General features: G+C 49.0%; 1 protein-coding gene and 2 long non-coding RNA genes across 3 annotated transcripts; 2 read left to right on the forward strand and 1 right to left on the reverse strand.

The window, feature by feature from the left end:
- The first annotated feature begins 932 nt into the window (after positions 1-932).
- On the forward strand, positions 933-23,104 carry LOC113630318 (zinc finger protein 689). The gene is made up of 7 exons (XM_027125518.1): positions 933-2,193; positions 2,396-2,509; positions 4,514-5,688; positions 15,067-15,145; positions 20,443-20,838; positions 21,151-21,264; positions 22,392-23,104. The coding sequence occupies exons 1-7, from the start codon at positions 1,989-1,991 to the stop codon at positions 22,910-22,912; spliced, it is 2,604 nt and encodes an 867-aa protein (XP_026981319.1). The 5' UTR covers positions 933-1,988; the 3' UTR covers positions 22,913-23,104.
- Positions 15,082-16,701, forward strand: LOC113630674 (uncharacterized). Its single transcript, XR_003437056.1, has 2 exons — positions 15,082-16,024; positions 16,154-16,701. It is a non-coding gene; the product is annotated as an uncharacterized LOC113630674 (long non-coding RNA).
- LOC113630675 (uncharacterized) lies at positions 16,793-20,030 on the reverse strand. The gene is made up of 2 exons (XR_003437057.1): positions 19,795-20,030; positions 16,793-16,936 (listed from the first exon to the last, which is right to left on the reverse strand). It is a non-coding gene; the product is annotated as an uncharacterized LOC113630675 (long non-coding RNA).
- Positions 23,105-24,965: the final 1,861 nt, after the last annotated feature.

Consider the following 24,965-nt stretch of genomic DNA (forward strand, 5'->3'; position numbering starts at 1 on the left):
CCTATGTAAAATAATTTTAACAGTGAGACTCTAGATATGGAGAAGCAACAAGGGAAAACATTTCCTGGATTATAGGAATAGACTAGTAAAACACACGATCCAGAGAATTTTAGGTTATTAATAGGGCCCAATCCAAAAATAATACATTGGGGGACTTCCCTGGTGGCACAGTGGTTAAGACTCCGTGTTCCCAATGCAGGGAGCCTGGGTTCAACCCCTGGTCAGGGAACTAAGGTCCCACATGCATGTCGCAACAAAGAGTTCGCATGCCACAACTAAGGAGCCGGTGAGCCGCAACTAAGGAGCACATCTGCCCCAACTGGCACAACCAAATAAAAATTTAAAAAATTAAAAAAAAAAAAAACAGAAGCAGCACATTGGGTGGCTGACCAATGAAATCTTCCTCTGACCTAGGAATAAGAATTCCATGACAAATTGACCATGAAAAGCCTCCCAAACCTTGGTCGAATTTATGACCAAGAGGGGGCCCTGTGCAGGAGCTCCCTGGTGGCCTAGTGGTTAGGATTCCGGGCTTTCACTGCAATGGCTTGGGTTCGATCCTTGGTCAGGGAAATGAGATCACACAAGCCGCTGGGCGTGGCAAAAAAAAAAAAAAAAAAAAAAGGCGGGGCCCTGTGGAAAGGGAACCTTGCCTGCCATTTGGTAAACAACAAATGCTGCCGGCCATCAAGTTATCAGCCACTGCAGCCACCAGGCCCTCCTACTCCCTACCAAGGTGTGCCTTGAGGGAAATTCAAGATGGAAAGATACAGGAAACATTCTGTGCCCTGGATACTGTTCGATAGTTAAGTTGCATATCTAAAGAACAATTTCAACAAGCCCAGACTCTTGCATCTTCCCATATATAGAAAAGCCCTAAAATCACTAACTTGAAATGTCTGTTTTTTTGTGATTAGCAATAATGTTTTGATGTTCAAATATATATATATTTTTTTCCAGCAAAAACTGCTATATATCCTGGCTCCTCCCTTACCTCTTTGGAGCAGTTCCTCAGAGCTGAGAGGATAGTCCTCAGTAAGCTCCTGGAATAAAACTCAGCTCGGAACTTTTAGGTTGTACGTTTTCTTCAATTGGACAAAATCTTTGTTCTTCTCCTTACTAGCAAGTGCCCTCTGAGATTTTCCTCATCAGTAGAACCAGGATGATAATCATCATTTCACACATGGTAGCAAAAAATAAATACGTTGAACGTGTAATATGTTGGGCATGGTACCTGCGCACAGGAAACGCTAACGTTAATTCCCTTCCCCAAAGGGCAAGGAGGGAGTTACCCACTATCGCAAGAGAAGGCTCCTCTGAGAAAGCCAGGAAAGGAGACCCAGGGATATTCCAGCCCCGGGTTGGCCAGAGTGGCTCCGTCGCTCAAATCCTTCCCTCCCTCGGCTAGGCTGCGCCTCCAAGAAACAGAGGACCATTACTGATCCCAGGCGGGGTCGCCCCTTCCCGCCTCCAGACTCCCGGGCAGTCACCCGACATCGAGGGTCCAACTTTCTGCCCTTACGCTTCCGTTGGCTTCGTTCAAACAGGCCGCTTTTGGCAATACCCAATCAGAATACTCGATCTTAGGCCACCGCCCAATGACCGCGTGGAATAGGGGGGAAAAGGGCGTGAAGCCCAATCGCAGCGCCATCACACTTGAGGGCAAAAAGGTTAGGGAGCCGGCATGGCGCTCCGGTCAATAAAATCGATAGCTGGAAGCTGCTTGTGTTTCAGGCAAAGGCGGTGCAGTAGCGGGGCCGCCATTTTCCCTGAAGGCATCTTCCGGTGCCTTTCACCCAAGTTCGGGCAGGAGTTTCCTGAATAACAGCGAAAGGTTTCCGTTAACCCCGCCGGCGGCCGATTCCTGTTCCCTCCTGGTCTCCCCAGGCACGCTCCGCCCGGATCCGGCTTGGGCTCCCAAGTCCCGGCGCCCGCCAGCGCCCAGCGGCCAAGGCCGGGACAGCCGTGGCGCCGGCTTGTCGGGTCCAATGGCGCGGCCTTCGGCTCCGCTCCCCGCGCGGGGACCAGGAGAGGCCGGACCCGGCCGGAGAAGGGGAAGGAGGCCGAGGGCGGTGAAGTTCGGGGACGTGGCCGTGTACTTCTCCCCGGAGGAGTGGGAGTGTCTGTGGCCCGCCCAGAGGGCCCTGTACCGGGACGTGATGCAGGAGACCTACGGCCACCTGGGCGCGCTCGGTAAGGCCCGCCCCAATCCGCTTCCGCGGGACCTGAAGGGATGGAGGAACTGGGGGTGGGAGTCCAGAGTGTCCATGGTCCTGGCCTGCGAAGAGGTTGTGTCGGGCGGGAGGACAGGGGCTTGGCAGGAGATGCCACCGGGTAGATAAGTCTACCCAGCGTTATGTACGAGCTGGGCCTCTGACTGATTCTTCTTCCCCAGGGTGCGCAGGTCCCAAACCAACCCTCATCTCCTGGTTGGAACGAAATACCGATGATTGGGAACCGGCTGCTCTGGATCCACAGGAGTGCCCAAGGAGGGTAACAGTCCAAAGAAGTAAGTGAAAAATGCCTCGGAGGGCTTGCAGCCTCTAATGACTCAGTCCAGAGTTTCCGTGGCTAGGGGTACCTATGACCCACGCTCCATTTACCGTGTTCGTTTTTACAACTTCAGGGTTCCTGTCTCTTTCATGGTGTCGAGTCCTTCTACCAAAGATTCACTTGTCAGTTTGTAAACTGACTACCTGCAGTTGTCTGTTGTGTAAATGGATCAGTGAGCTTTTCAAAAGAGCTACAACCCTCCTTCCTCCTTCCCAGGACTCTGTCTCCAGCATGCTTTGAATTGGGCTCTGACTGAGAGAGCCTATACCTCTGACTTTTCCAGGTTTTGGTTGAAGGGATCTTATGGGGAACAGTGGCCTGGGGTGCAGGGGCCTCTGTTTGCCCTTCTGGCAGAATGACCCCGATCAGTGCAGGAATCTGCACGTCTCCTCAGGATCAAGCAAGGCTCTGATTAAGGCCGTTCAGGTAGAAGGGCCCCCCAGATCCACCTACAGGGGCAGATGCAACTGTCTGGGCTGGAGTTTCTGTGCCAGATTCTCTAAGAGCAGGGCTATCTTTCTAAGATTCAGATCGGACATGATATTTCCTTGCTTAAAACCTTTCAGCTTGGCTTCCCTGGTGGCACAGTGGTTGAGAGTCCGCCTGCCAATGCAGGGGACACGGGTTCGTGCCCTGGTCCGGGAAGATCCCACATGCCGCGGAGCGGCTAGGCCCGTGAGCCATGGCCGCTGAGCCTGCGCGTCCAGAGCCTGTGCTCTGCAACGGGAGAGGCCAGAACAGTGAGAGGCCCGCGTACCAGAAAAAAAAAACAAAAAAAAAACCTTTCAGTTTTTGCCAAGGCAGGTTGTCAAATGGCTGTCAGTTATATCTAAGACACTTGGGGAACTTGGTGAAAATACAGATTCCTGGACCCCATCCCAGAACGACTCATTTACTCTTATGGATATCTATGAACATATACATATTTTAGTAGCCTCAGTTGATTTGGATGTACGTTTAGGTTTGGTTCTCACAGTGTGGTCGTCAGACCAGCAGCAGCAGCAGCAGCATCAGTCGGAAATGTATTAGAAAATGCAAATTCCTGGACTCCATCCTAGACATGTTGAATCTAAAACTGGGGGTAGGGCCCAGCAATCTGTTTCATTAAATCCTCCAAATGATTCGGATCACAATAAAATTTGAGAAGCATTGGCTTAAAGGGCCTTATGACCTAGTCAATGCCAAATCATACCTCATTTGTTTCCACTTCCTGCCTTATACTTACCTCTTCAAAAACTGAAAAAAAAAATTATTATTTTATTTTATTCATTTGTTTATTTTTGGCCACGTTATGCGGCATGCGGGATCTTAGTTCCTGGACCAGGGATCGAACCCATACCCCCTGCAGTGGAAGCGCTGACCTCCAGGGAAGTCCCCAAAACTTTTTTTTTAAATTTATTTATTTATTTATTTATTTTTGGCTGAGTTGGGTCTTTTGCTGCACGCAGGCTTTCTCTGGTTGTGGCGAGCGGGGCTACTCTTCCTTGCAGTGCATGGGCTTCTCATTGCAGTGGCTTCTCTTGTTGCAGAGCTGGGGCTCTAGACGTGCGGGCTTCAGTAGTTGAGGCTCATGGGCTCTAGAATGCAGGCTCAGTAGTTGTGGCGCACGGGCTTAGTTGCTCCGCAGCATGTGGGGTCTTCCCGGTGCAGGACTCGAATCCGTGTCCCCTGCATTGGCAGGAGGATTCTTAACCACTGCGCCACGAGGGAAGCCCCCAAAACCTTTTTAAAGTCAGCTTAACCTCCTCCAAGAAACCTTCCCTGATTTCTCCAAGCTGGATTAGGGGCTCCTGTAATACCCTCCATATTTCCATAGCCGTATGTCACACTTGGTTGGTTGTCTTTGTCACTAACATTCCTTGAAGACGGGCTGAGTCTGTTTTATAACCTGTAACACTATAATAGGAAAGAGTAGGAGCCCAGTGTTTGTTAAATTAATTTCTCCTTTGTGTTCCTGTAGAAACCAGAACCAGAAAGAAGAATGAAAAGAAGGAAGTATTCCCGCCTAAGGAGGCACCCCGAAAGGGGAAGCGAGGCCGCCGGCCCAGCAAACCCCGCCTGATCCCCAGGCAAACATCCGGAGGTCCCATCTGCCCTGACTGTGGTTGTACCTTTCCCGATCACCCGGCCCTGCAGAGCCACAAGTGTGCCCAGAATCTGAAAAAGCCTTACCCTTGCCCAGACTGTGGGCGCCGCTTTTCCTACCCGTCCCTGCTGGTCAGTCACCGGCGGGCACACTCTGGGGAGTGTCCCTACGTTTGTGACCAGTGTGGCAAGCGGTTCTCCCAGCGCAAGAACCTCTCCCAGCACCAGGTTATCCACACAGGCGAGAAGCCCTACCACTGTCCTGACTGTGGCCGCTGTTTCCGGAGGAGCAGGTCCTTGGCCAATCATCGGACCACACACACGGGTGAAAAACCCCACCAGTGCCCCAGCTGCGGGCGTCGCTTCGCCTACCCCTCCCTGCTCGCCATCCACCAGCGCACACACACCGGAGAGAAGCCCTACACCTGCCTGGAATGCAGCCGGCGCTTCCGCCAGCGCACCGCCCTGGTCATCCACCAGCGCATCCACACGGGCGAGAAGCCCTACCCGTGCCCGGACTGCGAGCGGCGCTTCTCCTCCTCCTCTCGCCTGGTCAGTCACCGGCGGGTGCACTCCGGAGAGCGTCCCTACGCCTGCGAGCACTGCGAGGCCCGCTTCTCCCAGCGCAGCACGCTGCTCCAGCACCAGCTCTTGCACACGGGAGAGAAGCCCTATCCCTGCCCGGACTGCGGACGTGCCTTCCGGCGGAGCGGTTCCCTCGCCATACACCGCAGCACGCACACCGAGGAGAAACTGCACGCGTGTGACGACTGTGGCCGCCGCTTCGCCTACCCCTCACTGCTGGCCAGTCACCGGCGCGTCCACTCGGGCGAGCGGCCCTATGCCTGCGACCTGTGCTCCAAGCGGTTCGCCCAGTGGAGCCACCTGGCTCAGCACCAGCTCCTGCACACTGGGGAGAAGCCCTTCCCCTGCCTCGAGTGTGGCCGTTGCTTCCGCCAGAGGTGGTCTCTGGCCGTCCACAAGTGTAGCCCTGGGGTCCAGAACTGTAGCCCTAGATCTGCTATAGGGGTGCCTAGCCAGAAAGGCAACGCCCTTTAGAATGGGAAGGACTGTGTAAGTTCATTTCTTTTTGCGGAGGGGCCCAGAAAAGGGAAGGAGCCCCCGGTTATACAGGGCAGAGTCAGAACTAAAACCCAGGTCTCTTGCTACACAGAGCTGAACTTTATTCTACCACGCTGGCTGCCTTAATACATGTGTCTAGAACAGACAGTCCCAGTAGGACAAGTGACATTATTTGGTTAAAGTTTTCCAACCTACCCTATCCTAAAAGAGTTTCTGTGTGTGGATATTGGGCTAAAAGTTCTCCCCATCTAATTTACGGGCTTTGTGTTTTCTAGTTTGTGCACGCAGGGATTACCTGTCCCCTTGCATGCAGTCAGGAGGACCCCATTTATGGGGAGCAAGATCTTCTCCTCCTCTGCCTCTTCCTCCATGCCAGGTTTAAACAAACCTGGTTTAGCCCCCTTTTGACGATATTCCTGCCAAGTGGTCTTCTACCCTTTAAAACCTCCCTTGACAGGGAGCTCACTACCTCACAACGCAGGTCATTTCACTGTGGGACAGCTCTGACAATTTAGAAGGCCCTTAAGAACAACATTCTCCTTCCCTGGAAGCCTTGCCCAGAATATGTTTAAAACTTGATCTACATGGCAGCCCTTCAGAAAACTTAACCACAGATACTCTGCCCCCATGTTTTCAGGTTAATTAGCATTAATTTGGTCAGTCATTCCTTAAAGATAGGTATTCAAGTCCCACACATGATCTCTCCCCAAACAGGTGCTGGTTTTTCAATGTCCTTTTTAAAGGATCATACAAAGTAAGCCAGCATCACAGTATACACTGTACCTCCTTGGTCTGTACTTGTTTTAACAGCTCTAGATTGCATTGGATTTGGGGGTGGTAGCAGTGTACCAGGAATTTATTGGGTTTCAGACACCTAAATACCTAAGCTTTTTCTTTTGTTCTAAAACCACATGCTGTGAAGTAAGTCGTCTGCATCCTGTGTTTGGAAAGTTGGTTCAAGATGGGTCTGGGACATAAGCACAGTGAGCTTTGGGAGAAGGTTAATTTTAAGGAAAAACAGGGGAGCTGTGGTCTAGGCAGCAAGAAGTAGAACCAGGACCAGCTTGTTGTACTTTATCTGGTGGATTTGGATTAGTTCCCGGCAGCCAGTAGCTGGAAAATTCTTGAGAACTGGGTCTCACTCCTCCCCGAGTCTCATCAGAATCAGGACACTAGCACAAAACCTTCCAATGAGTCCTCTGTGAACATTTTTTATGAAATGAAGTGAGGCCATTCAAGGAGGTTAAAGAGTTAGGTAACTGAATACAAAGCAGGAAGAGTCTGTAGTCATCAAGTTGTGTTCATGCCCTGCCTCCCTAATAAAAGCTCCAGTCAGCAGCAGCAGCAGCAGCAATGTGTTTTAATTTTGACATGCCTCCGTGGCACCCATTCCTAAGTAGGTGTGCAGTAAAGCTTTACTGAATTAAGTAAACAAGGCCTACCACTTTGCCTTGGGTAGCTGTACCAAACTGAATTTCTAAACATGACATATCGCATATTCCAATAGCTGGTGTGGGTCATCCTCCTACCCCTGTTGCTTCTTCCCTCAGTCCGCCTGGTATCAGCCCCAGGGGGGTGTAGCTGGGGCACCGGGTATTTGTAATTACCTGTTCTGGTATTTAGCAAGTTGCGTTGTAACTGTTTGTTTCTCCTTGGATTGATGGGCTACCCCAAAAGCAGGGGTCATACCAGATTGGGTTTCATTAAAATGTCTGATGAATGATTATGTTCTCTGTGGAATTACTGTTTATAAAATGTAAATCTAGTTCCTTGACTAAGTAGACATTTTTACAGTTCTGATGGAAACCTGCCCTTTCCTAGCAGAAACCTATTAGAATTCTGCCTAGCCTCCTGTTTCAGAACTGCCTCTTTTCCCTACCTCTATCACCAGGCTGACCCAACTACTTCCTTACCTAGGAATTTTAGAAATTTCTTTGGGCCTGGATTGTAACTCATGAACTTGGGAGCCGTTGGTAGGCAAGTCCCAGTATGTGGTCTGTGGAGGGCCGAGATGACAGACAAGTTCTTAGGTTTCCTAATGCACTTCAGTCCCAGGATCCCTTTGACAATTAACTGTAGTCAGTGGGAGATCCCAGTATTCTTCCAAGTAATTCTCTCTTCTGCTACAGGTAGTTTAAATTGAGTTTCTGTTACTTGCAACCAAAAGAATTAACTAATCCACAGCCCCAATATGGGTATATTTCCCATCTGTCCTCATGCCTATATGTGAGCTATGAAGAAAAAAAAATTCACAGTGCTGCTGAGAGGGGCCAGCCTTTCCACTCCATCCTCAGCTGAACCTTCAACATTGTTTATGTCTTTTATAGCCCCAAACCAGTGACTGCCTTCCCCTTCACCAAGAAAACACAGGATGTCAAACAGGAACTCCCTTAACATTCCATTCCCTGCTGTGACTCCATATTTACCAGTGTGACCACTCGTACTTGCTTCCCCACCTCATGGGAAGTCCCTCATACGCAGAGCTTGTCTGTATAGGTGTGCCTGGATTTCATCTCCTTGTGCCCTCTCAGGGACTTTGCTCCGTCTATTATTCTCTCTTAGTTTTATGGTTTCAGAGTCCCTCTTTTGCCTGGAATATATACATGCCAACCTATAAACGTGGAAAAATCTGTCTTTGAAAACAAAGAAATTTCCCTTTGGCTTCCGTCCCCATCTCCTATTTTCAGCTAAGTTTTTTAAAACAACAGTAGCCTACATTCACTACATCCACTCTGTTTATTCTTTGGCCTACTGCAATAGTATTCTAGCTATTTTGTTGAGCCTTTATGATGTGCCGTGTACCGTGGCATTAAGCATTTTATATACATGCCAATCTATAGTTGGTACGAGAACCCCATAAAGTCAGTGTTAGGAGATGCTCCTCCATGGGTCTCTCATGTTGCTACACATCTTGCTGAGTATGCCAAAAAACACAAGGCTCTACCCTCAGCAAATTCTCAGACTTGAGCCAATTCCAGACCTAGAGCCCCTTGAATAAGGGAAGGCTGGGTCCCCTTGATGAAGGACCATGTTACATTGGCAAAACACTGTAAAACTTCTTCCTACCCTTTTCCAAATGTACCTACAGCCATCTAACAGGGTGGCTGGGCATGGGAGAAGGGAAGTAACTACAGTTTTCAGGGATTCTAATTCTTCGAGATCCAAATGAGAGAAATGTATTAAATAAGACAAAATGTTCTTCCAGAAATAAACCCTTATATTTATGATCAACTGATTTGCAGCAAAGGTGCCAGACACTGAAAGGAAAGAAAGTCTTTTCAACAGGTGGTGCTGGGACATGAAAAAGAATGAAGTTGGGGGACTTCCCTGGTGGTCCAGTCTGAACCTGCCTTAAGAATCTGCCTTCCAATGCAGGGGGCGTGGGTTCGATCCCTGCTTGGGGAACTAAGATCTCACATGCCGCGCGGCCAAAAAAACAAGTAAAAAAAGTAAAATAACTCAGGAAGGACATAAGAAACTGGTAACAGAAATTGCCTCTAGGGAGGGGAAAGGGACTAGAGGAGAGACTTTTTGTAAAAAATTGAAGCATAATACAAAAATAAGTTCACATATCACAAGTGCATGGCTCAATTTTCACAAACTGAACACATCTGAGTAACCAGCACCTAGAACAGGAATCAGAATCTCATCAGCACCCTAGAAACAAAAAAGGTAACCCTCTATCCCGATTCTTAACAGCTTGCATTAGTTTTGCCTGTTTTTATACTTTATATGAATAGAATCATGTATACTATTTTGTCTGGCATCTTTTGCTCAATATTTGCCTATAAGATTCATCCATATTATGCATGTGGTTGGAGATGATTCATTCTCATTCCTGAATGGTATTCCATGTAGTGAATATCCCACTTTGTTTATTCATTCTACTGTTGTGGATAGTTTCCAGTTTTGAGCTATTGCAACTTATGTTGCTGTGAGCACATGTCTTTCAGTAAACATATGTATTCATTTCTGTTGGGTATACACCTAGGAATGAAATTACTAGGTCATAGGGTATGGCATATTTTCAGCTTTAGTATATACCGCCAGCTTTCCAGAGTGACTGTACCAAATGACACTCCACCAGTAGTATGAGAGTTCAACACTTGTGAAACTTACTTTTGACTATACATTCTTTTGCATTTGGTTATTTTATGAAATAAAATGCAGGGACTTCCCTGGTGGCGCAGTAGTTAAGAATCCACCTGCCAATGCAGGGGACATGGGTTCGAGCCCTGGTCCAGGAAGATCCCACATGCCGTGGAGCAACTAAGCCTGTGCACCACAACTACTGAGCTTACGCTCTAGAGCCCGTGAGCCACAACTACTGAGCCCGCATGCCACAACTACTGAAGCCTGCGCTCCTAGAGCCCGTGCTCCGCGACAAGAGAAGCCACCGCAATGAGAAGCCCGTGCACCACAAGGAAGAGTAGCCCCTGCTCGCCACAACTAGAGAAAGGCCGCGTGCAGCAGCGAAGACCCAACACAGCCAAAAAATAAATTAAATAAATAAATTTTAAAAAATTCATGTTAATTTGCATTTTCTTTCTTTTAAAAAAATTTTATTTATTTTATTTATTTTTTGGCTGCTTGTGGGACCCTACAATGCAAATGTTAGTCTGCGTGATGTCCTCTCAGTGGCCCCTTAAACTATCTTCATTTTTGTTTTCTTTTCTTTTCTTTCATAATTGAGATTTTATTAGTTGTTTCGAGGATCAGTACACAGGCATTTCAATTTGTACACAATTCATTTTTTAAAATAAATTTATTTATTTTTGGCTGTGTTGGGTCTTCGTTGCTGTGCGCGGGCTTTCTCTAGTTGCGGCAAACGGGGGCTACTCTTTGTTGCAGTGCACGGGCTTCTCACTGCGGAGGCTTCTCTCATTGTGGAGCACGGGCTCCAGGCACACAGGCTTCAGTAGTTGCGGCACGTGGGCTCAGTAGTTGTGGCTCATGGGCTCTAGAGCACAGGCTCAGTAGTTGTGGTGCACGGGCTTAGTTGCTCCACGGCATGTGGGATCTTCCCGGCCCACGGATCGAACCCATGTCCCCTGCACTGGCAGGCGGATTCTCAACCACTGCGCCACCAGGGAAGCTCTGTACACAATTCTTAACATACATACCAAAAACCTAAAAAATTATGTAGTTGTGATTCTTTTTTTTTTTTTTTTTGGCTGCACTGCGCAGCTTGTGGGATCTTAGTTCCCCAGCCAGGGATCGAACCTGTGCCCCCTACAGTGGAAAGACAGAGTCCTAACCGACTGGACAGCCAGGAAATTCCCATGATTCTTTTCTTTTCTTTTTTTAAATTTATTAATTAATTTACTTAGGCTGTGCCAGGGCTTAGTTGAGGCATGTGGACTCTTAGTTGTGGCATGAGGACTTCTTAGTTGCAGCATGTATGCAGGATCTAGTTCCCCGACCAGGAATCGAACCCAGGCCCCCTGCATTGGGAGCGCAGTCTTACCCACTGGAACACCAGGGAAGTCCCCCATGATTCTTTTCTGAACAGTTATTCCAGTGCCTTTCCAGCTTAAAATTTGGAGGCAAATTCCCTTAACAGGATATCAAGTACCCATATCTTCAAATGTTGATATGCTGTTACATCCTAAGTCCCACTAAATTCACAATTTAATATCGTATACACTACATACTCAAGTTTTCAATCATTCATAGCACATCAACAAAGTTATTAGGAAAACTGGACTACCAGGACCAACGATGTTACAGAGTGCACAAAATTCTGACCAGGAGAGCCAAGATCAAGGAGTGGTTTGCTTTAGGAAACAATTCTACCAAAAACAACAAGGGAAGAGAAGTAATTTAAAGTGTTCAAGGGACCTCTCTGGTGGTCCAGTGGTAAATAATCCGCCTTCTAACGCAGGGGATGCGGGTTCGATCCCTGGTCGGGGAACTAAGATCCCATATGCCATGGGGCAAATAAGCCCGCATGCCACAACTACTGAGCTCTTGCGCCTCAACTAGAGAGCTTGCGTGCCGCAAACTACAGGGCCCACGTGCCCTGGAGCCCATCCTCCACAACTAGAGAGAGAAAACCCACATGCCACAACTAGAGAGAAGCCCAAGTAGACCGCACGCTGTAATGAGAAAGATCCTGCATGCCTCAACAAAGATCCTGTGTGCCACAACTAAGACCCAACGCAGCCAATAAAAAAAAAAAGGAAAATAAATAAAATAAATATATAAAAAGTGTTCAAGATATTAAATGTACAATTGACTCCAATTGCCATTTAGTATGCTTTGTATTATAGGATAGAAAAGCTACCCCATCTATGGAATGTTAAGCTGACACCCAAGACAATCAGAACCTCCCATATTCAATATCCCACTACTTTCTGATTGTACCAAAAAATAAACAACCAGCAAATGACTTCACCTCTTAAAAAAAAGCATTTACAGCAGCAACATGGATGGACCTACAGACTATCATACTGAGTGAAGTAAATCAGACAGAGAAACACAAATATCATATGATAGCGCTTATATATGGAATCTAAAAAAATGGTACAAATGAACTTATTTACAAAACAGAAATAGAGTCACAGATGTAGAAAACAAACTTATGGTTACCAGGGGGATTGGGGGGGAGGGATAAATTGGGAGATTGGGATGGACATATACATACTATTATATATAAAATAGGTAACTAATAAGGACCTACTGTATAGCACAGGGAACTCTACTCAATACTCTGTAATGGCCTATATGGGAAAAGGATCTAAAAGAGAGTAAATAGGGACTTCCCTGGTGTGCCAGCCAGACTGCCAAGAGCCTTCTCGAAGCTGGGCTGTCTGGCTGCTGCCACTCTCCCCCACACTGGAGCTGCTGGGACCCGCGGTGGGGACCCTATTCTTGTTTTTTGGGGATTCCTTTTTTTTTTTTAATATTTATTTATTTATTTGGCTGCTCCGGGTCTTAGTTGCAGCATGCAGGATCTAGCTCCCTGACCAGGGATTGAACCTGGGCCCCCTACATTGGGAGCACAGAGTCTTAACCAGCGAAGTCCCCCTTTTTGCTGTTCTGATTGGGCAACTTCCATTTGTCTTCCAGATCACTGGTCTGTTTTGGTTTTTTTGCATTCTCTGATTTCCTGCTGCTTTCCACGAGTGTATTTTTCATTTCAGTTAATAAATTCAAAAGTTTTAAATCTTCGTTTTTCAGATCTTCTAGCCCTTTGATGATTTCCTCACAGATTACCTCTCCGGATTCATCCACTTTTCTCCTGAGTTCGATGCGCATTTTTATGACAGTTACTTTGAATTCTTTATCTGATAAACTGCTTGTCTCCACTTTGTTTAGTTCTTTTTCTGAGGTTTTGTCTTGTTCTTCCCTTCTGAAGATATTCTGTAGTTTCTTCATTTTGCCTAACCCTCTGTGTTCATTTCTATGTAAATCAGCTTCATCTCCCAGTCTTGAAAGAGTGGCCTTACATAGGAGGTGTCCTGTGGGCTCAGTGGTGCAATCTCCCCCGATCAACAGAGCCAGGTGCTCCAGGGGTATCCCCTGTGTGGGCTGCATGTGCCCTCCTGTTGCGGTTGGGCAGCAAATGTTGCAGGTGTGCTGGTGGGTGAGGTTGGTCCCCTGGGTCCTCAGGGGAAAGCAGGGGCAGGGCGCGTGGTGTTAGCTAGGCTGATGGAGAGTGATAGAAATAGTGCTCACCAGCACCAGGCCAGCTACGTGGAAAGAAAGTAAAAACAAATGACGTCTGCCAGTGCTTCCATCCCCAGAGAAAATTCCACCAGATCCCTGCCCCTCCGGTGCATGCCCTGAAATTAGTCAATGAATCTCCTTCTTGTATGACCCGGGCGCTTTTCAAGCTGCTGCCTCTGTGCTAGGACTTGGAGCAAGTGAGTTTCTGCGAGAGTCCTTTAATAATTGAGTGTCTTCCCTTTCCCACGGCCCTCGGGCTCTCCCAGATGTAAGCCCTGCTGGTTTTCAAAGCCAGATGTTATGGGGGCTTGGCTTCCCGGTGCAGGTCTCCCAGGCTGGGGAGCCTGATGTGGGACATGGACCCCTTGCTCCTCAGGGGGGACCTTTGCGGTTGTGATATCCCTCCTGCTTGTGGGTTGTCCCACGGGAGTGGGGGAGGTTCTCACTAGACCAGGACTCTGCCCTTCCTACCTTTCTCGATGTGGCCTTTTCCTTATATCCTTAGTTGTAGAAAATCTGTTGTGCTAGTCTTCAGGTCAGTTCTCAGAGATAGTTGTTCTATACGTAGTTGTAGTTTTGGTGTGTCCTGGAAGGAGGTGAGCTCAGGACCTTCCCACTCCACCACCTTGATCCAGAATTGAAATAAATCTTAAGAGATGATCTGACTCATTCCTCAGTGTTATTATTCATTTATAAGCTGTAATTTGACACAGGTTTTCTGATTGAGGCAGGGTCTAGATAGTGTTATAATTACAATAACAACTATAAGCTCCTATTTATTGAGTACTTTGTGCAAGGCGCTACCCTAAGCACTTAATTGAACCTAAGTTCAACCGAAACGGGAGCCAGATGACTCTGAATCCGGCTCTGCTGCCCCGTGAGCTGTCACCTGCCCCGTCACTCAGTTTCATTGTCTGTAAAAGGGGAGACATCTGTGACCTTGGAGCACGGGCCAGATCAAATACTGGGTAGGAACGCATTTCCACAGCCCACGGGCTAGCCCTGCCCGAGTACCAGAGCTCACTCCCTTACCTCCAGAACCCGCCTCAGTCTTGCCCTTGGGCTTTTACTCACCTCCAAGCCCCGGACCTGCCCATAAGAGGTCTCATGAGAGTAGCAGAAATGAGTACCTTTACTCCGTTGGAGCCTCTCTCTTAGATGCCGACCCAGAAAAGCCAGATCAAGAGAAATCCTGCACCGCCGGCCACCTTCGGATCTGCCGCTACTTCACTCTCGACCTTTCAAACAGACCGCTCCGGAAAGACCAATCAGAGCCTTCCTTCTTCCCCTAGCGACCGGCGCTGTCCAATCAACGCATGCTATCTCTCTACGGTTACGCCGTGGAGTCCAACCTCCCTTCCGATTTGCCCCTTGGCATGGAAGGGCAGATAAGAAAGGCGAGGGATGTTGAGGCCGGAGGGGCACCATCTTAGTTAAGGGCAGGACTGTGGGCCTTCAGGACGTTTTCCAAGGAAGGCCGGAAACAGGTAATTGCGTTTCCACATTTTCCGGAAGCCTCTCTGCGAAGCACAGAAGGGTTTCCCGTGGCGCCGACCCCGGTCCGGTTCCCGGTGGCGGATGTGCCTGGGGAGGCCGGGACCGGGCGGACGAGGGACAGCAGCCCAGGGGCCGTGAGGTTTGTCGGATGTGGCCGTGTACTTCTCCCCGGAGGAGTGGGGGTGTCTGCGGCCCGCGCAGAAGGCCCTGAACCGGGACGTGACGCGGGAGACCTATGGCTTCCTGGGCGCGCTCGGTGAGGTCCGGCGGCCCAGCCAGGACCCAGTAATCTGTGGGAAGCGGGGACTGATGCGCCCAGGGGCGATGGGCTGGAAGTGTGGAGCACCGAGCAAGCGCCCTCAGTTCTCTTCTCGGGTTCTCAGCCGAGCCCAGTGTTTGTGAGGATTTTCAGGCCCCAAACCCAATTTTATCTTTTAGGTGGAAAGAGAGGTGGAGGCGTGGAGCCCAGAGGCCCAGGATCCAGATCTCTGCAGCTGTGAGCAGAAACGAGGGAAAGGTCCTTCACTTCAAACCCCAGGTTGTGACCTTGGAGAACCTCCTCCCGCACTCGGAGCCTCAGCACACACTGCCCACTCCAGAGCCCCTCCGTGTTTCCCTGCACCTGATCTGCACAAAGGGCTCAACAGAACAGCTAAATTGAGACTGGTAGCACTCTTGGGGCCACGTTGCTACCATCTCTTAGGAAGGCACGTTCCAGTTCTGGTTCTGGTGCACCTTCAGCCACCCGCGACTAGTGTTCAGTTCTTGGGCTGAGGCTCCTGGTCCCTCTTCCAAGTCCCACTTGAGGTTACTTCACTGAAAACCATTCACCTAACTGGCTTTTCTTTCTGGATTATTTTCTCCCTTAGTGCATTCTGCTTTCTGGACTGTATCTCTCCCGCTCCTCAGAGACGGAGTACCCTAGATATAAGAGCCTATTAAAGGAGCTGGTGCTCCCTGGAATAGAGGGCACGCTTCGGGCCTGTCCGCACTGGGGAAGCTCATCCAAGGATTCTGTCTTTTACCCAGAGCAGGTCAAGTAGCTAGCAAGAACACACATGTGGTGTCAAGCCTCTGTTGGCATTGTTTGGTCTTGAAGACTTAGAGGTGGCCGTAAAGAGGACAGTGGCTTCAGGTGAGGAACTCTCCTGCCCCACACTTGCTCTGCACATAGTGCACAAAGGTATCAAACTTAGCGAGCTTAAAGGGTTTTTTCTCCAAATTTTTATGAACTAGTAATTGCAATGTGCTTTTTTTCCCCCAGATATTTGCATGTTTCCTGGATTTTGCATCTTTTGAGTAAAGATGTATTCTTGGGCCACAGCAGCTGGAAATATGATGCTGGGGAATTTTTTTTTTTTTTAAAGAAGGAGTATATTACTTGTGATTAGAGTTGAAATCAAGGCATAGTTATCTTCCGACTTAATTTTTACTGTAATGTTTGTATGTGTCAACAGTTGAGAGGTCTTTCTGACCTATTTAGATTTGCTAGCCCTACTTTAGAACAGGAAACTCTTGAAGGGATAAAAGCAAGGAGGTGGGGGGGGACTAAGCATGTCTATGTCAGGAGTGGTGCTAGGTGGCTCAAATATCTCTTGACCAAAAGACTGCTTCTCCAAATACCTGGGTTCCAAAGATGATTATTAATGGGAACTGAGGGTTATTTTTACTTCACTACATAGCCTCTCCTGAATTGGTAGACCTGGATTCCAGGTTCAGCTCAGTCCCCACTAGCTGTGTGGCCTTAAGCATATTATATTATTACATTATTCAGATGTAAACTGACAAGTAAAATTTATGAACTATAATGACCTCCTGCGTGTTTCCTAATTTCTCATAATTATCTGATCAAGATTCTTCAACAAACATTTACAGTTTGTTGGGCAATAAAGCAATTTGAAAGCATCATTTTTGTATTTTTATAATGATTGGCAGGAAAAACATGACACCAACCACTTATGAGCAAACAGTTTTAGTCTTGAACGTTGCAATCTGATGGTTAACAGCCAAGTGTACTTAGCTCCATCTTCTTATGTTTTCTCCATCCCTAGTGCAAAGAGAAATGATTTACAACATAGTACCTGAATAAACAAGTATTTTTTGGTCCAAGTGAAATGCTTTATAGCTTCTTTTTACATAAAGTTCATTCCCTGTTTTGTTTTGTTTTTTTAATTTATTTATTTATTTATTTTTGTCTGCATTGGGTCTTTGTTGCTGTGCACGGGCTTTCTCGTTGCAGCGAGCAGGGGCTACTCTTCATTGCAGTGCGCAGGCTTATCATCGCGGTGGCTTCTCGTTGCAGAGCACGGGCTCTACGCACGCGGCTCAGTAGTTGTGCACAAGCTTAGTTGCTCCGCGGCATGTGGGATCTTCCCGGACCAGGGCTCAAACCCGTGTGCCCTGCATTGGCAGGCGGATTCTTAACCACTGCACCACCAGGGAAGCCCCTGATTCCCTGTTTAAAAGGATACTTATTTCTGAGGATCTGTTTTTTTCCTTACTCCCATTTCTACACTGTTCACACAGTGAATTACCTCCAGAACTCAAAATGTTTTAAAATAAGCACATAATTGTTGAGGCAAAATCAGCAGAAGTCACACTTAAAGCCAGAAAGTATTTCCGGTGAAAAACAGCAAGGACAAGGCCAGAAAATATAAAGACTGAAAAGGCACTAGCATGATCAGCAAAGAACATTTCTGAACACAAAGGGGAGATTCGGCATGTAGGGCAGGCAGGAGGGCAAGCAAGGAATTGTTCCAAGACCAGACTGTGGGCTGCTGCCAACAGACACCTGGTAGATCTCATCCGTCTGTTATCTCCAGTGACCGGCCCCACGCTTAGCAACTAGAGTCTGCATCCTGCCTGACTGCAGAAATATTCCAAAGGTGGGAGTGAAAACATCTAGCACCTGTAGTCAGTCCAATGCAAGCCATTGAGATGACCCCTCTCAACTCAAAAATAGGAAGACACTGAGTCTAGGAAGCAGAGGATACAACCCAAGGGCAGGGAGGGAAGACCCTGGATGACAGCTGAGGCCCAGTCTGTTTTGGAGAGAGGGCTGAGGGCCCAAGGAGGGAGATTTCCCAGGAAAAAAAAATGGGGATTTGAGATTTGATGCTCCCCTTGGTGATTTGCAACAACTTAAAAAAGCAGAGCAGATAGCACAAGGAGAAAAGACAATTATAAAATTGAAGAAAAGCAAACAGTTGACAAGAAAGGAAGTATAATAATAGCATATATAGGAAATGCTATTTACAATAATGTATTGCAATGGGCTTTCCTGGTGGCGCAGTGGTTAAGAATCTGCCTGCCAATGCAGGGAACACGGGTTCGAGCCCTGGTCTGGGAAGATTCCCACATGCCGCGGAGCAACTAAGCCCGTGCGCCACAACTACTGAACCTGTGCTCTAGAGCCCGCGAGCCACAACTACTGAGCCTGCGCGCCTAGAGCCTGTGCTCCACAACAAAAGAAGCCACCGCAATGAGAAGCCCACGCACCGCAATGAAGAGTAGCACCTGCTCGCCACAACTAGAGAAAGCTCGCATGCAGCAACAAAGACCCAATACAGCCATAAATAAATAATTTATTGCATTAAGTATGTTGTAAAGAGGTCAAGGGAATGGGGCTAGAAATTAAGTATCATAGCAGGGTGCCCATAGTGTCTAAAATGAGTATACCAAGAAAAAGCAATTTTAAAAAAAGTGTATTTTAAAACGAAAGCTCCAGAAGAAATGGCTAAGAGTGAAGTGTATTGAATCAGTTTAGGAAGATGAAAAATTTCTGGAGTGGATGGTGGTGATGGTTGCATAACACTGTGAATGTACTTAATACCACTGAACTTAAAAATGGTTAAAATGATTTTTTAAAAGAGGTTAAAATGATAACTTTTATGTTATGTATATTTTACCACAATTTTTAAGAAAAGGGGGCTTCCTGGTGGCGCAGTGGTTGATATTCCGCCTGCCGATGCAGGGGGACACGGGTTCGTGCCCCGGTCTGGGAGGATCCCACATGCCGCGGAGCGGCTGGGCCCACGAGCCATGGCCGCTGGGCCTGCGCGTCCGGAGCCTGTGCTCCGCAACGGGAGAGACCACAACAGTGAGAGACCCGCGTACCGCAAAAAAAAAAAAAAAAAAAAAAAACCCAAGAAAAAAAGCAGATGGGAAGTTACCGGGGGGGGAGGGGGCTGGGGGGGGGGGAAGAAAGGAATGGGGAAGGACTGTTTAACAGGTTCCAGGTTTTCTTTTGTGAGGATGAAAATGTTTTGGAAAATGACACTAGTGATGGTCGCACAACATTGTGAATGTAATTAATGCTACTGAATTAAAAACTTAAAAATGGTTAAAATTTTATGCAATATATCACAATAGAAAAGTATGTATTGATTGGAAAGGAAACATGGGTGATACCAATGTCCTACATCTTGTTTTGGGTGATGGCATACATTTGTCAAAGCTCAACGGATTTCACACTGAAGATCCGTGCATTTTACTGTATGTACAATATAATTCAAGTTAATAAAAAGTTGAGGGGCTTCCCTGGTGGTGCAGTGATTGAGAGTGCGCCTGCCGGCGCAGGGGACGCGGGTTCGTGCCCCGGTCCGGGAGGATCCCACATTCCGCGAAGCGGCTGGGCCCGTGAGCCATGGCCGCTGAGCCTGCGCGTCCGGGGCCTGTGCTCCGCAACGGGAGAGGCCACGTCAGTGAGAGGCCCGCGTACCGCAAAAAAAAAAAAAAAAAAAAAGTTTAAAGTAGTTGCCTCTACGGAACAGGGGGAATGGGTAGGGAGGCTGCCTTTTTCATTACAAACCTTTTGTATTACTTTTTTAAAAACCACGTACGTTAATTATTTTGGAAAAACTTAAAAAGTAATTTAAAACTTCTCCATTCCAATTCCAGCCTCACCAAGCACCTTCCTTCGCCGGCGGCTCCAGTCCAGAAAATGAGCGAGCGGAACTGCCGGTGCAAGGCGTCGGGTCGGCTCCGCAGCTGTGCACCCAAGTGTAAACGTGTACCTGATCTCTACCTCGGCTGCCCCCAGGGTTTGGCCAGGTGTGTGCGTCTTCCCGCAGGGGCCAGAGACCGGCTTGCGGATCCCGCTGCCGGGACGCGCAGAAAGAGACCATCGAGTTCAAAGTCCCGAGCTCCACAAACGCCGAGATCGTTGCTGGGTTCCAGATCCCGCCTACAGAGAGTTCCGCGTGAAAACGCCCCGCCAGTCCCGCGTCGCGGCACAGCCGCTTCCTGCTGTCGCGGCCAATCACCGGCGTGCAACGCGGCCAGCGGGAGTGCTGGAAGCCGCGGGCACGTCCATCTTTCTTGATGGCAGGAAAGCTCCCCTCAGCTCCCACCCGTTAAAACTCACCTGCACGGCCATTGTATTTAAGGTCAAGTGGACAATGAAAAGCCAGACCAGCGCCATGTTTGATACGGTCAAGGGACGGCGCCCTTAAGAGCAGCCAGTGACAACTGAAGCCTGGATGTCGCCATATTTTCTGAAGGCACCTTACGGGTCCCTTAACCCGGGTGTGTGTGTCCAAGCTGCCAGGAAGTGACTAAACACCGAGGGTGTTTATTTGTCCCCATCAGAATCCCGAATCCCAAACAGCCAACCCTGCTACTTCGGTTCCCTTCGGCTGAGTTCGGAGGCCAAGACTAGGAGGGGCCCCAGGCTCGGGAGCCCTTCCTGTGGACGACGAGAGCTGAGGCCAGGCGCGGGGAGCAGGCGGCCGCTGCTCTGGGCTGGAGGCCACATGGCGCCGCCCCCGGCCCCGCTCCTGGTGCTGAGACCAGGGGAGACCGGGCTTGGTTGCAAGAAGCCTGCGGCCATGAGCTTCGCGGATGTGGCCGTGTACTTCTCCCCGGAGGAGTGGGGGTGTCTGCGGCCCCCGCAGAGGGCCCTGTACCGGGACGTGATGCGGGAGACCTACGGCCACCTGGATGCGCTCGGTGAGGCTCCGGGTCAGAGTTCGCCTGCTCCTTCACTGGGGTTCACAGGGGAGATGACATGAGGACCCGGAGGATTGTGAGGCCTAATCCCGCACTATTCCACCAACGACACCAGCCACCTCCCATCCCCAGCGCTTAAGGTACCCTCTCGAGAGTCCTTCCATCTCGCATCCGCTTGCTTCAGGCAGGAGCACTGCAGACCCTGTCCAGGTTGATCCTAAATTCTGAGGAGGTGACCTCACCCTGACAGGGGGATGCCATCTTCCCAGGGCAGCCTCTCAGGCCAGCACTGTGATCCCTGTTCTCTCCCAGGATTCCCAGGCCCCAAACCAGCCCTCATCTCTTGGATGGAACAGGAGAGTGAGGCTTGGAGCCCCGCCGCCCAGGATCCTGAGGAGGGGGAAAGCCTGGGAGGAGCTCTGAGAGGTGAGGGATGGTCCCAAGTTTCCCCCAGCCCCAGTATTCCAGGGCTTCCTGTCTAGCAGTGTTTTCTTTCAGATCGCCACCTCCAGCATCCCTAAAGGAATGAAAGAGTCAACAGATGTTGGATACGGGAGAAGGAAAAGAGTCAGACCTGATACAAATTTTTCAGAATTTGGTACAGTAGTCAAGTTGAGACCAGAGTAAGATAATCAGGAGCCCAAGTCTGAGACTCCCTCTGGGAGAAGCGCTGTTCATTCTCCCCTTTTCAGGGACAACTAAAATCCCCTAAGAATGAAAGCAGCTTCAGGTCTGCCTTTCACATTCTCAAACAAGGCAAAGTAGTAATTGGCCAGTAATTGACAACTTGGCTCTTCTCCTTTCACCATCCCTCAGCAGAGTGATCTTGAGCAAATATCTTTACTCCTCTGTAAATGTCTTAACCCTGCAAAAAAATGAGAAACCACCATAATAATAGCTACTGCTTATTTATTGATTTAGGCGGCATTGGGTTTTAATTGCTGCGCGCGGGCTTCCTTTATTTGCAGCAAGCGGGGGGCTACTTTTCCTTGCGGTGTGTGGGCTTCTCATCGCTGTGGCTTCTCTTGTTGCGGAGCAGGGGCTCTAGGTGTGCGGGCTTTAGTAGCTGGGGCACGTGGGCTCAGTAGTTGCAGCACACGGGCTCAGTAGTTGCGGCGCGCAGGCTTTAGAGCGCAGGCTTGGTAGTTGTAGCGCACAGGCTTAGTTGCTCCGGCATGTGGGATCTTCCCTGACCAGGGATGGAACCCTTGTCCCCTGCGTTGGCAGGCGGATTCTTAACCACTGCGCCACCAGGGAAGTACTGCTATTGCTTACTGAGCATTTACTAAGTACTTAAGATGCTTTTACTCATTTAATCCTCCCAACAAACTTGTGAACTAAAGAAACCATTATGATTCCCGTTTGACACATGAGGAAGCAAGGCCCAGATAAGTCGCTCTTAAGAGATTTGACCCCTGTTTACCATCCTTTAGAGCCTGTGTGTTAATCACTGGGCAGTACTTTTCTGGCACTTCCTTAAGTAAAAGCATCCTATAACCTGAAACGATATAAGCGAATGTGTTTTAAAATGTAACTTGATTCCTGTTTCCTAGGAGATGCCCCAAACAAAAGGGAAGAGGAACCCAAGATAGGGCCAGGAGCCAAAGGATCCGAAAAGACTCCTAGGAAGGAGAGGCCTGAAGAGCTGGTTAAAAACAACCTTGACTCAACCATCAGCAAAACCTCGGCAAGAGCAGAGCCACCCAGCAAAGCTGCCTGTGACCAGAGCGCAGGTGCGCAGCCCCCGGCCCTGGTGCCCAGCGTAGATGCTCAGGCCAGCCAGCGGCGCCACGTGTGTGCAGACTGCGGCCGCCGCTTCACCTATCCCTCGCTGCTGGTCAGCCACCGGCGCATGCATTCGGGTGAGCGGCCCTTCCCCTGCCCCGAGTGTGGCATGCGCTTCAAGAGGAAGTTTGCCGTGGAAGCGCACCAGTGGATCCACCGCTCCTGCTCTGGGGGCCGGCGGGGCCGGAGGCCCGGAATCCGGGCTGTGCCTCGGGCCCCAGTCCGAGGTGACCGGGACCCGCCGGTGCTGTTCCGGCACTACCCGGACATCTTTAAAGAGTGCGGGTGAGCGGCTCCCCCTGGCTGGGCTTGAGCCTGACCTCAGCGCTAAGGACTAACTGGGCCCTGAGGGAGGCTCCTGAGTCAGGGATTTGGGACCCAAAATTCATCCCTTGGTTTTCCCTCAAGGATCCCTCTAGTTTCCAAACCTGTAAAAATAAAAGTGCCTGTAAAGATTCAGAGATTAAACTTGACACCTCCTCTCCCTAGTCTTTCTTAAAAAATGAAGAGAGTGACATGCTGGATTTTTCTCGAAGTGTTATCTCAGTAGCAGGTGCAGCCAAGATCATGTGCAAACACTGTCTCCAAAAACAATCCCCGCTGCTTATCTGCAGCAGAGGCAAATGCTCCGGGGGACTAAGGCCGAGGAGGAGGCCTCAGATGTAGGGCATGGTCTAGTCGCGGGTAACTGACACCAACAGGAGGCTCAGGCAGTGGAGTGGGTGGAAAGAATACAGAAACACCGGGTGCAGACCTAGTCTCTGCAACTTGCCCCCAAGGCGTAGCTGTTAAGTCACATGCTTTCCCTGAGCCTCAGCTCCTTCATCTGTAAAATGAGGATCAATAATATTTACCTCGGGCTTCCCTGGTGGCGCAGTGGTTGAGAGTCCGCCTGCCAATGCAGGGGACATGGGTTCGTGCCCCAGTCCGGGAAGATCCCACATGCCGCGGAGCGGCTGGGCCTGTGAGCCATGGCCGCTGAGCCTGCGCGTCTGGAGCCTGTGCCCCGCAATGGGAGAGGCCACAGCAGTGAGAGGCCCGGGTACCACAAAAAATAATAATAATAATAATAATATCTACCTCAAAGGGTTAGTGTGAAGACTGAAATTGTAACAATATGTATGACACAGTAAATGTGCAATAAACATTTGTTGAAACACAATTGAAAATGATTGTCGATATTTTACACTTCAGACCATGAAAAGAAGTCTGCTAAGGAGGCAGGGATGGATAGCAACAGCTGTGTTTCACAGATGAGTAAACTGAGGATCAAAGTTTCACCGCTACAAAGCAGGAAAGCTGGAAACTGGCACTGTGCCCACACGTATCTACCACTTCCTAAGAGCAGTCAGATCTGGGCAGAACAGGGGTCAGGGGCTCAGGTGAGGGTGAAGTGAAGGAGCCAGTCTCACCTGTCTGGGGGAGTCTCAGCAGGAAAATGAGAGCCCCGCCAAGGCCAGAGACCTTTGGCAGTCAACATTCAGTGACCATATATTGAGTGGCTTCTGTTGGAGAGACTGCCAGGTGATAAGGGAATCCCAAGATGAGGAAGGCTAATTTCCTTTATTCAGCAAACACCGTCTGAAGACGGGTTTTGTGCAGGGCGCCAGGGACACTGACTCAAGTCCAATGTTCAAAACAGTGATTTGGGCTGTGATGGAGGAAGTCCAGAGGCACCACTTAACCCATCCTGGTTGGTGATATGCCAGGAAGTGTAGCTTGGAGAAGGAGGTGGTTGTGCTTCCCATAGCATTAAGAGGAATTGGTATGTAGTGAGATTTTTAGGCAGAGGAAGCAGCGAAGGAGGCTTATTTCCTAAAAAGGATAAAAGAGGGACACAGCATGGAGTAAAGGTTAAGGACATGGGTTCTGGAGTCAGACTGTCTGGGTTCAGATCCTGACTCGATTGCTTTAGCTCTGCAGTCGTGGGCAAATGACTTCTTGCTCCAAGTTACCTCTCTCTGCCTTAGTTTCTTCATCTATAAAACCTGGATAATAATAGCACCTACCTCATAAGACTGACATAACGATTAAATGAGATAACACAGAATGGTGCCTTGAATATTAGTGTTTAATAAACATCGGTTATTGTTATTATTCAAATACAACACAAAATAATATGTGAGGAGGACCAAGAGGAGACCGAGGAAGGTTTTCTGGAGGAGGTGGTTCAAACTAGCCTTGAAGGATGAGAAAGATTTCAACCAGGATGGGCATGTATAGGGAATGGTTGGCAGTTCCACTTGATTGAAACATAAAGATTGAAAGTAAAGAATAATGGATGACAGATGCAGCCGGAGAAATGGGACCAATCTGGGAGGACCAAGGATCCCAGCGGGGAC

This window comes from Aethalodelphis obliquidens, unplaced genomic scaffold (genome assembly GCF_003676395.1).
Source record: "Aethalodelphis obliquidens isolate GAN/ISIS:26980383/991018 unplaced genomic scaffold, ASM367639v1 scaffold30, whole genome shotgun sequence".
Taxonomy (NCBI): Eukaryota; Metazoa; Chordata; class Mammalia; order Artiodactyla; family Delphinidae; genus Aethalodelphis; species Aethalodelphis obliquidens.

Excerpts from the sequence above, each read along its gene's own strand:
- LOC113630318 (XM_027125518.1), top strand. The coding sequence starts at position 1,989 with ATGGCGCGGCCTTCGGCTCCGCTCCCCGCGCGGGGACCAGGAGAGGCC. Across the intron at positions 2,194-2,395 it reads CGGCCACCTGGGCGCGCTCG|GGTGCGCAGGTCCCAAACCA; the intron begins GTAAGGCCCGCC and ends CTTCTTCCCCAG. Across the intron at positions 20,839-21,150 it reads CGGCCACCTGGATGCGCTCG|GATTCCCAGGCCCCAAACCA; the intron begins GTGAGGCTCCGG and ends GTTCTCTCCCAG.